Raw genomic sequence first — 12,813 nt, forward strand, 5'->3', positions numbered from 1 at the left:
AATTTATTCTTTCTCGGTACAAATTCTTAGTACACAGTAATTCCACAGTCAGTATGTTTCCCGTCACTTTAAACTTAACAACTTTTATAATACACGCTTTAAATCACAGTGATTCTCAATTTCGATAACTTTGCTCTCTACAAGTACAAAACACACACAAGCTCGAAACAGAATCGTAAATTCCCAGAACCTCACCGTTACTACTGTTCGCTTCACTCCGCTGGCTTTTCTCGCCAGGCTTATATGATAACAAAGAGGCTTCTCCAAAATTCGCGGAGTTACCCGATAATACGAGAAATTCAGTCATGCATGCTCCAGCAGCGTCACGTAACTTCCGCTGTCGTAACAGTATACAAAATTCACAGGAAATGCAACAACTTTTCTTTTTCCTCTGCTTTAGTCTTTAGGTGGTTTTGTTTGTACTAATTCGATCGTATTTTGTTGTGGCTTCGGAATACTGTTTTAATTTTACATTGTTCACAATATATTTTTTAATAGGAAGACATCTGATATAGGGTAATGTGATTGTATCTCTTTACTTTTATATTTTCTTCTTCGTTAAGTATTCTGGGTATACTTTGTTATAAATGGTTGTACTGATGGGTTTTTTTCCAGTGTTTAGTGTAACGGACTATTAATTCAAATGTACACGATTCACGTTCTGTTGTCACAAAATCGTGGTCCACATTTTGGGATCGTGGGCACTTTATAAGAGTGACGGTAAAATCCCACTAGTGCATTAGAGTAGCGAGAGAACTGGCAGTGTGTTTTGATTTAACTGATTTCCCTGTAATATCCTGTGTATCTTTTTGCCAAAAAAGTATCCAAAACAGACAAAGAATAAATTAAATAAATTTTGCAAGAAGAGTGAAACATTACTTACAATACACATTCTAAACTGGTTACTCATTTCGCGTATTGTCAGTAATTCCCTGTCTCTAGAAAAGTGCGACACCAGTATACGAAATGTCGGTTTTTTAAATTAATATATTCCAGGATCTGATATCTGAAACATAAACATGAATAAAACTTATTGAAGAACAATTAGACGAAGTGTCAATGTACGTTGCAGTTTTAAAACTATTTAAATCTCATAACGACGGTACTAAAGGAATCAATGTGCATTTGAAAACATTTCTCATCTGAGTCATTACATATACACTTCGTAATAGAAAAAAAAAATAATTTGGATTGTATTCTGTAGAATGGTATTTTTTGTTACTATAGACTGTTTTAGTGTTAAAAAGCATCATATTTAACACAATATAAAATCATATATGTCATCTGTTTAGTCTTGTCTCTAACGTACTTTCTATTTTCTTTAAATATAAACGGCTGGTAAGGAGCAGTTTAGATTCGCGAAGAAGCCAACCAGTTACGAATGACTGAATTTGGGCTTAGTTCAGTATATCTATCCACTGAATTATTCATTTGGATCTTAAGGATTCAGTCTGTTGTGAAGGCTTAAAATATAGAATCTGACGATAATGTTGTGATATAGTCTTATCATTATGAGTTGTTTTGTGAAAGAACTTTCGAAACTCGGTTATTCATCTGACGCATCAATGAAGTTCCAACTAGCACCCAATAAGTATTATCGTGAATAGTCATCATTTTGAAAATGATTAATGGTGATACCACTTGATGGTTGTATTTCTTCAGTTCTCAACTAATATTAAGTCAGCTTGTTGATTTATTCAATTACCAAATGTAACTGTGTGACATTTAAAAACATCTGAATATGACATTCAAATGTTATGCCTCTTATATTCCCAGCAGACTTGATAATTATGTAACTTACGTTTCATCTGGGATTTTTTAAAATATATATTGGTTGCTACGACCTGTGAACTCTTTCTGAAAATAAAGCCAGCATAATTACTCTGACACTGTTATTGTTTAAGGCAATGTATTTGTTAATGTTTTTTTTTTAGTGTTGAAATCAATAAAGTTTCAAAGTTTTCTGACATTTTAATACGTATGCCGATCGAGAACTTTTATCTTTAAAAATATTTGAAAATAACATGTAGTCGATCATCATAAGTTAATAATAATAATAATTTGTGAGATAATGTAGTTTGTCCTTAACACTTTTATATTGAGTTTCTTTTCTTTCTAATCATATCGTTAATATAACCGCTTGGGAAAAATGCGTACCAGTTGGAAATCAAATTACAAAATAATTGAAGAGTTTCTATAGTAGTGTTGGATACTTTTGATCGATAAATATATACAAAAAAGAATTTTAATAACGGTTTTACTTTACCTTTGAGAACTAGAGATCCACGCATCATAGTGTAAATTTCATTATGACATAAGACGAATTTCTATGGTGTATTTACATATATTTTATTAATTCATCTGTAGTTGTTTTAATTTATGAATTTTCCGTTAATATATATTTTGTTTTGGTTTAAGATACCAAGTAATAGCTTACAATGTTTTTTTTTTTGTCTTTTATTAACGAGTGTCTTGATTTTAAAAGTGAACATGTTTTCGTACATGGCTAAATATAGACGTCTGTAGTTGGGTTTTGGATGCTTACTTTAGTTTGCCACATGATCATCTTTTATGTGTAAAATTGGTATTAATATCAGCCAGTTCGTTAACAGTGGTATCCATTAAAGTAAAGAATTCATATTTTTCAACAGAGTTCACATCTAACAATATTTGCTTGATACAAATCAAAATATAATTTTTCAGTATATGCAATTGAAGTTTGTCAGAATATCCTGTCAGTCTTAAAACAAACTAACTGTAGCCTGATACAGTACAAATATGAAGATAATCTCACTGGAAATACTTCAAAGCTGATATAGATGTTTACTTCCAGTATTTCAAACACTTTTTTTCAAGAATATTTACAAATCTCTCAGAGATAACCATTTTAATATGCCTAGAGGTACTGTTTCAATAAGATGCTAGAAATTCATAGCTAATTCTGTCTTATAAGTTATAATTTTAACCTTTGATTACATAACAGACTTGATTAAAAAAATATTTTGTGTGAAGTCTTAAGTCGTTTTTCTCTCTTTATGTGTACGATCTGTAAGTGAACCCAGCTTCTGCAAATTGTCAGACAGGGCATGTGTGTAAAATATAATTAATAAGAGCGTATTTTTAATTAATTGTCATAACATCGAAATAAGAAAAGTACTATGCTGATGTGCACAGATATAAATATAAAAAACGTAGGTATAATATATATAAATAACTATTCAACGAATTTTAACATATCAATAGTATCTGGGTTATGAAAACGGATATTAAAGATTTTAAAACAAATATTTTTTAAATAGTTGCATATGTATTTTGTTACGATCCCGTATTACTGTACTGTAAAGTACGTAAAAAAACGACACCTCTGTAGTTTTGTAGTTTTAAAGATATATTATAATATATAATAAAAAATAAACTTATATACAATATAATCAAATATAAACTTATATACAATAATATACAAAAGGGTACAGTACAAAAAAATCACTCTTTCTTATAACTGTCTCTCCAATTCAACGTAATCACTTCAAAACGTAGTATGTCGAAATTCAGCTTCAGGTTGCAAAAAGTTCACTGTTCCAATGTCCACTGCACCAAAACTTGTCGATATTTTCAAAAACGATTTTCACCAGTTTTCAATAAAAAGCACAAGGCTTACAAAAGTTAGAAAAGTCAAGACTAATTTTTAAACTTACGAACTCCTTAGAGTCGTAAACAAAAAGCTTACAACAAAAACCTACGATTAATATCTATGTTCAAAAACTCTTTCGGGTTCGATACAGAAATCTGAACCACTCAAACTAAACTAAACCATACTTCTCAAAAAACAACTCCTTTTTACTAAAGGAAACTTGAAACCTTTTATATAAATGCCAAATAACCTATACACAGAACGTGTATAATATATATTATGTGATATAAAACCGTTAGTTATGTGCACGTCATTAATCAGGCGATAAGCCTACAACGCCTCACAACAAAGCGTCACTAAAATATTACAAAAATGCAAAAATATTATAAAAATACTACAAAAATACGTCATCGTAACAGCCTGTAAACACTTACATTAGCTTCTGTTGTTTCGAGCGTGGCCTACTCGTTAGTTATGATGCCGGAGTATGGATCCAAAGGATCATTCTTCGCGTCCCATTGCAACAAAACAAATCGCGCTTCTCACATGGGAGCTGTGGTGCATTATAAGAATGACGGTGAAATTTAATTATTCGATTACAGTAACCCAAGAGTTGGCGGCAGGTAGTATTGGCTAACTATATTCTCTCTGATTTATTAGCTCAATATTATAGACGGTTAGCGCATATAATCCTTGTGTAGCTCTACGCAACAAAATAAACAAAAGTTTTTTTTGTCAAAATGAAATAAAACAAATACGTGAAAAATATGGATAACAAAAACATATTTTCCATATAGATTACAATCACAACTCAGAACGATTTGACAAGTTAAGCCCCCCCCAGTGGCACAGCGGTATGTCTGCGGACTTACAACACTAGAAACCGGGTTTCGGTACCCGTGGTGGGCAGAGCACAGATAGTCCTTTCTGTAGCTTTGTGCTTAACTTCAAACAAATAAATTAACAAGTTAAAAGTTATCTAATTAGAATTTCAAAATATTGAGACGTGGTCTAGTTAATGCATATTTTTAAAATTCTTTACTGAAATAAAAACCTTTAAAAACAACCAAGTAGTGTTTCCTATTTACACATATCAGTGTCATCAGTTATAGAAACAACATTCAAAATCGTTGGATCTCTTATAACTTCTAATATAAAGATTATGTTTTAATGAAGAGTCAGTTGTCGCAGTTTGCCCACTAAATGGATCATGCTGTGACACCTAGTGGCGTACATTAATTGTTACATCCAAAATAATTGCTTGGGACAAACACATAAGTTACCAAGTCATATAAGTAGATAGTAAACTAGTCAATAAATATTCTACAAAGCAAACTTCAAATTCAGATACATGTCACTAGTGTGGAAAAACAAATAAAAGAAAACCTCAAAAAAGTGACGCACGTAAGACGGACTTTCCTCAAGGCGTTCATAACCAACCATTATTTATCATTCATACACTGCACCCACTTTTCCCCACATGCAAAAGTGACGTACTATCACACACACACACAAAAAAGAAAAAAACTCAAGAAGTTGCTGTTTTGAATGTGGCGTTACAATGTGTAACATCTAGCCAAGCAAGATGTCAAACATGTTTATAAACATGTACACTAAAAGTAGTTTAGTCACTATTGTCACATTTCACGTAATAAATAACATATATACATACCCTGTATGGCTCCATAAGAGCTTCAGGTAGGTTTAGCTATTAACGTGATGTTACTCCATTTCTCTGCACAAAAAAAGTTACCCAGAAGGTCAAAATATACATGTTCGTATCTTCTGTTATACTTTTATAACTTTCTACCTTTTGAAAGCTTCACGGCACTCCAGTCTTTTCTGCCTTATAAGTAACATTGAGAAGACATGAGCACGTGCTAATATTTTTAACTCCATCATACAGGACTTTTAGTACTTTGAGAACTGTAAAACATACCTCTGTAACAACTAGCCCCGATTACAATTCTCATCTTGTACAAGGTGAGTAAATAAAATTATCAAATGGACGGTTCCATTAACAGAATATTATGTCAAAACAAATATTTACATGTACTGAGCGACGAAAATCCTAACTTGACTCTTGATTAAGGTGTATGTGCGTGCATCATTTGGCAGTTTTATATTATGTTTGAATACCTTTTATATCCATGATCACTAGAGCTATGGAAGTTATTTACCTAAGATTTTGTTTCACAAATTTAGTATTTTTATTGCTTATTTAAAATGTCATTGTTGCGATAGGCATTCACCAAATATGAGGAGACTGATAAATAGTATTTTCTCTAATATTGTATTATTCGATATCAGCCTGTTTAATTGCTCCTCCTACAGGGTGTTCTATTACAATTAGCATTTCAAATTAACAGGTCCTTCAGTAGCTTAGGGGTGTCTTTATACTGCACTTTGTTGAATATTAAAAGTAAGTTCAATCCGGAAACTCCCAAGGATGGTGGTTTTTGGACGCATCTTTTCGAGATAAGTTTTCGTTTATTAATTGATAATTGTTTAAGTGAAATACAGCATCATCAAGTCTCCATAAAAGCTAGTACTAAGGTCTACCCGCAGGAAGTAAATTCAGTATATATATATATCAATAAAGCCACATTCTCAGCTTCATTAATTGAGCAACTTTCAACATTTTATGCTTCTGCTGTCACCCTTATATGTTTAGCTTTCAATTTAGATATGAACCATTTCACCTGCAATTCGATAGGAAAGGTCGAAGCATCGCGATGAGCAGACAGGAACAGTTTGAAAGCAGCTACAGGCATAATATTGTACTCGACTTGGTGCACAATATCTACGAAGGTAGTTCTAAATTGTTCCTAAATGCGTCTGCGTGTCATTTGGAGACTTCCATGTTTTTTGTGCTTGGCCGTTAAGCTCTTGATGAGCTGACAGATTTCAGTCACCTTACCACTTCAAATCACTTTTCGCAGCCCCAACGCTAAAAGGGTGCGGGAAATGACTTCTTCTTAGCCAATAAAAAAATGTCGAAATAATTTCAGTTCAAATTAAGAAAAACCGGATTGGGTAGTTTGTTGTTGTTGTTGTTGTTTTCAACAAAAATGTTCCCAACTTGTGAGGGGCCTGTTAAAATGTCGTTGAGTTACATAGCCAGTATTATAAAGTGCTACAAATATGTCATCTTTTGAAAATTATGTTTGTTTCGTTGCAATTAATATCTTCATATAATTAGGGATGAGCCTTTTATAGCTGTAAATATCACCGGCCTGATTCAACTTATAGATTGTCGTATAGTTAAACCGAAATGATTCCTAAACTGAACATGTGACAACTGTTAATAAGGGTCGGATGTGGTAGAGTGTGCTCTGCTTTTCCGAACTGTGAATCCAAAGGTTCCTGTTCGTGGCTCTTTTTGGACTGTAGTGCGATACAAGAGTGGCATTGAAATCCCACTATTCGGTCAGACTAGAATAGCGCAAACGTTGGCGGAGGGCGATGTTAATTAGCTGCCTTCCGTCTTGTCTATCATTTGAAAGTTAAGGATGGTCTTGCTTAGATAACCCTTAAGTAATTTGAGGGAAAATTTTAAAAGAAACAAATAACTGTGCAATAAAACCCGTATCATTTCTCGCTGTAAATTTAATGTTTGTTCTTGTTTAAGTACGTTTCTGCTAAAACAATTTAGAATCTAAATGCACCTCTTCTTGGGCGCAAACGAACAGCAATGTAATGCATTACCAGGTGAAAAAAGTTATTATATGCAAGAACAGTAGCAGTTGTTACGAAATTGGGTGTGATGGCAAACCTATATGGAGATCTAGATGTTTGAAGTGTTTGTTTCCTATACTTAGCATCATAATTGTGATTTTATGTGTTCACATATATAATTTTGAAATCTTACACCCTTATAATAATTACATTTATTTGTTATTAGTAACTGGCTTAGAATTTGTCAGAAATTGATAACTTATTGACAGTAATTTCACAAACAATTACTACATTTTTACAGGTATCGTATAATACATATAGTATAACACACTGCAGAATATATATATACTTAAAAATATATATGTGTTTTATAAAAGATGGTGAAGACACTTAGTCATTCTTAACAATTGTATATTTTCTCTTTGATAGTGCCGCCACATAAACCAAGAATTACAGATGAAAAAGGTGATGTACTTGCTACAGTTGCAGGACCATACAATGAAGGGGATCGTTTGGTATTACTGTGTGAAAGTGAAGGAGGTGAGTTTTATGGTTCATACGATATACGATTTATTTGCTGCAATGTAATTGTTAACTTAGTAATCCTTAAGTGTTTATATATATTTTGCATATCTCTTAACATAACTATAGAGCAGTAATAGTTACTTTGAAGATTAATAATAATTGATTTTATTTCACAAAATGCTTAATATCGTATATTTAAAAACTGGGTGTTGATTGAGAAATGCGAGTTCATTAAAACGTAATCAAGCTAATGTTGTAGGTATTTTTGGTAGTAGACATTTTAAATGTTGGTTTAGCAGGAAAATTAAGAGGTCATCTCACGAAATACAAAAACAGAAAGAAATAAAACCATAAGGAAGCATCAACTTATCGAATATTTAGTATGTGCTGCGACAAAAAAAAAAGTGGTATGAAAAATTCCAATCTGGACCCCATTTGGATAACAAAAGTATGGAAAAAAAGCTATTAATTACAAATAGTTGTGATTCCAACAGGTGTTCCCTAAGTTAAGAAGAACAGATATAGAAAATCCGTCTATTAGATCTTACGTTTTTCAGTAATATTCCAGAAAATCACTGCATCTACTTCTTTGTGTTGAGCAAAAAAATAACGTTGTATTTTTTATTATTTATAAATCTATAAGTTTTAGACTATATACAACTGAATTTATAAGAAAAAAGAGACTTTTCTAATGTTTGAAACAGTAGCGATTTCGTCAAACTTAAAAAGAGCATTATTATAAGTTTGTATAATTGCACTGCATATATATACATTTCTTGTGAAATATTTAATGTGTTGAAAATTTATCAAACTTGCAGCTTTTCAATAAAGTGCAAGAAGTTATAAATACGCGTATTTTAATTTTTATTCGAAGTATATCTGTATTTATTTTACCTTCCAGAAATGGGATTTCAATTCTATAAAACCACATAAAAGGGGCGTCTTTTGATTTATTTAAGTAAAAAAAAACAACAAAAAACTACAGTTTGTAAACTTAAGTTTACGTATTTCTTATTCAATATTGCGTTCTCCTACTTTGTTTCTTCTTGAAAATACTTTCTTTAATACAAATAATGGAAACCTAAAATTCAATTAAAGCTGCCTGATAAGTTTAAATAAGTCTGGTATTTTTGTGGAGTTATTTTTCAAATCAAATTAGAAACTATACAGATATAAACATCTTCTCCTATGCGTTAATTTAGTGCGAGGTTTAACCTATGGTTTAGTACACGTGGATTGTGTATTCGAGGCTTCATGGTTAATGCTTTGGGGTCGGGGGTGCGCTACAAGAGATACTATCAAATCACGCTATTTATTCAGAGAAAAGCAGCCTAAGAGTTAGCGGTGGATGCCTTTGACTGACTGCTTTCTTTTTAGCCCATTAATAAAACTGACAATCTGAAGCAGCTCTGGCATCTATAAAGTATACCCACTAATTCCCCCGAATTAATATGCTGATTTAGTGGTGGGGGGGGGTCCATTTCTAGTGAGCTGTGCTGCGTGAATATGTTTGGTAATATTATTTGTGCCATTCTTACATTTAAGTGAAAATAAGGAATAATATAAATAATTATAATTTAATATAAAGATGCAAAATAAGAATTTTAAGTTTAGTTTGGTTTTAGTTTTGGTTTGTAAATAGTTCCCATTTTAAATAATCACAGAGCTATATTTATTGCCATAACTTTGAAAGATTATAACATCAGTATATAGAAAGGCGTTTATCAAACGAAATTATAAAAATTACTAAACAGTATTAAAAAGTAAGCAAATTTACACAAACATTTATTAGGAAAGTGATCGCTTATTTAGTCACAACATGAAGTTTATAGTAGTTTAACTTAGTAATAAAAGTACAGCAACTTGATGAAACTTACTGATAGTATGGGAAAATTAATTGTGTACTAGAAGAGTAGTGCCTTTCGGCATAAATTGAGTACTTAAAAGAAATAATTTATGAGCTACATCTTCCGAAAGCATTTTGTTTCTTACTAAAACGTCATTATTGGACGTTTCATTCAGGAATCCTAAAAGGATAACGAAGACAAAGTTATCCATGAAAGGTAAAACAAAAACTAGTTTATTACTTGACTTATAACTAGTTAATGCTATTGGAATGTGTTTTCCTGTCTTAGGGAGCTAGTGGACAACACATGATAAGGTTTAATATTCATTTTAGTAGGATTTGTCGATGTTAATCTCCAAGTTATAAGACACTTGTAGTGATATTACACAAACACACACTTTAATGTCTATCTATCAACACACACACACATATATATATATATATTATTTTTTTTATTCGTCATGAAATGACTTTACTTAAGATCTTCACCGAATGCAAACATTATTAATGCTTCTGTAATTATGTATGACTCTTACCTGTGATATGTGTAAAACCGTGTGTTGACTACTGTGTAATGTTCATTTTCCTTCTCATGAACCCACTCTCACGAAGCGATAATCGAGTTTGAGTATTTAAAATAGCATCTACTATACATTATTTGTGAAAATAATCCCAACTGTTTCTGAGATGCTGAGGTTAACTTAGAGTTATTTGATAAGACTACGAGTGTATTTATCCCATATTGTTAAATACAACATTTTTTAAAGCGGTAATACTTAAAAGAACGTACATAAAAAACAAAGAAACACGGATAAGTACTGCAATGTTTAAACACAAACATCGTTGATTATAAACTGATAGCAAGCAAAAAAATTAAAACTTTTATTTCTACTTGCGACACTTTCTATGTTATATATTACCAAATGATAATTAACAAATTAACAACAACATGAATTTCAAACTCGTTGTCACTACGCACGAAACATACACATCAAAGCACTCTTTTCACAGGTATTATACGGGCATATTGTTTATAACAGCAAAAACTTTTATTCGAAATATTAATGTGGTTTATAAGAAAAAAAAAACATTCCGTTAACAGAATCGAAGACAAAATATTTCCAGTCTTTTTAGTTTCTGAGAGAGAATGAGCCATTCCTGGACGAATCTATGAAGGATAATAAAAACTACAGCCATTGAAAATCAATGCTGTCAATATTGTAATAGACCAGTAGTTGTCTACCACTTCAGCCAGAAAACTAAAATTTGTTTCACCTTATAAACATGTTTTATGGGGTAAAACATTACTTGCTGGTCAGCCAGCGAATTGAATATGAAAGAAAGAAACCTTCAACGATTGAACCAAAAGTAACTTAAATTAGAAGTCGCGAAAAGAATTGCGCAAAAGTTTGTTTGTTTGTAGTTAAGCACAAAGCTCTCAATGAGCTATCTGTGATCTGGCCACCAAGGGTATCGAAACCCGGTTTCTAGCGATATAAGTCCTCAGACATACCGCTATGCCACTGGGTGGGGATTGCTTAAAAGAGGAATTATTGTGGGTAAAATAATAAATTAAAATTACAACGTTCACATGAACAACGTTTAAGTACTGAGGGTCGTTCATTTATAGTTATACGAACTATCAGCTTTTAGTTATTTTAAATTTTTTATGGTGATAAAATTTATTTCCTATTTAAGCACTGATAATAAAGGGCTCTTGACGAAATAGACATGAGTCGTGTGTACTACACATTTTACGCGAAATTAAGACCTTAAAAATTAACAAAATATATCGATCACAGTACATGCCCCAAACTCATGCTTTATCTGACAACCGTGCATCTTAACAATAGATAGCCCTGCAGCGCTGTTTCTATTTAAAATACTACGAAGTCGGGTTATCATGTCAAACGCCTACCACTATTCTCTGAAATATTTTCACAAGTCATCTAGTATGTTTAGTGTGCGAGAAATACGGTTTTACTGCGCCAGTCTAATCTCAAATAAATTCAAAGGTGCTTGATCGGCATGTCTTCATCATATGGAATATCATGAATACTCGTTTAATTTGCCAGTTGCTTAAGGTATGCAGTGGTTGATTGGACATGTTTTAGAAGCAGCATATATTGCTTTTCCAGACAAAGATCCTTCTTGATTATGTTACATACTGTTACCTGGGGCATGGGACGACTTTTGCCACTGACCTTAGTGTTAGTGGATTTTTAACTATTACATAGTGCCACACTTTGCTTTCTACGGCTGGGGTAGAACCTAGTTCAGGTCTTTTTCTGGATAGACATGGTGTCCAAGTTCAACCATATTCCTTTGTCTTCACATCTTAGAAATTCAAAAGCTCTGATCTGAACACTTCTGTGGTATATGAATATGGCAAAAACATGTATGTTTATTGTAACATTATAGTATTTATTCAGAATTTATTGTTTATTCTGTGTATCTCTAAGTTCTACATAATACGTGGATGAGAAAGTTGTTAAGCTTATTTTATTTTAACTCTAGCTGATTTTGCTCCTTTGTTAATCTCGAGTGGATAATACATGTTCTGCTCCAGAGAGTGAGATATTGCTGCAATATAGCGCGTTGTGCAAGAACGTCGAGAGCAGTGTTCGTCAATGATCGTTCTTATAATATCTAGAAGTTACGACCTCGCCGACGCTGGGATGAAAATTACCAGTCTCGTAGTACCGTTAGTCGTCCTGGTAAAATGTGACGCTTCTTGCAAATTAAGAAACGTTGGATTTTACCAGTGTAGAACATGATTTTTAGAAGAAAACAGCTTGAAAAAGAGAATCCAGTAAAATCGAAAGTCCATCGTTCCATAAAAGCAAGTACATACACGTGTTATTAAGTGGACCTATCCAACTTTTCGAAGGTTAAGTCAGTTTTACCTCAGTATACCATATATATCTTTATGATTTAAGTGTATGAATATCTTGCGTCGGAATGTGATCTTACACACCCTTCCCAAAAGCGATGAACTATTGGAGGCATCACACTATATACAATGTCAAAATCTAGTTTTTGATAAATGTCATTCTACCACGACTTTATATCGGCTGCAGTTATCAAGTGATTTCTTATTTGATATTTAAATTTGAGTTGACATAACCTGCAA

The 12,813-nt window shown here is 32.3% G+C and overlaps 1 protein-coding gene across 1 annotated transcript in view; it reads left to right on the forward strand.

The window, feature by feature from the left end:
- Positions 1-12,813, forward strand: part of LOC106465058 (nephrin-like) — an 80,830-nt gene that overhangs the window by 46,601 nt on the left and 21,416 nt on the right. Inside the window, exon 3 of the mRNA XM_022393383.1 lies at positions 7,739-7,849. Within this exon, the coding sequence (XP_022249091.1) occupies positions 7,739-7,849 (111 nt within the window). The remainder of the gene's footprint in view (positions 1-7,738; positions 7,850-12,813) is intronic.

Source organism: Limulus polyphemus, unplaced genomic scaffold (assembly GCF_000517525.1).
Source record: "Limulus polyphemus unplaced genomic scaffold, Limulus_polyphemus-2.1.2 Scaffold65, whole genome shotgun sequence".
Taxonomy (NCBI): domain Eukaryota; kingdom Metazoa; phylum Arthropoda; class Merostomata; order Xiphosura; family Limulidae; genus Limulus; species Limulus polyphemus.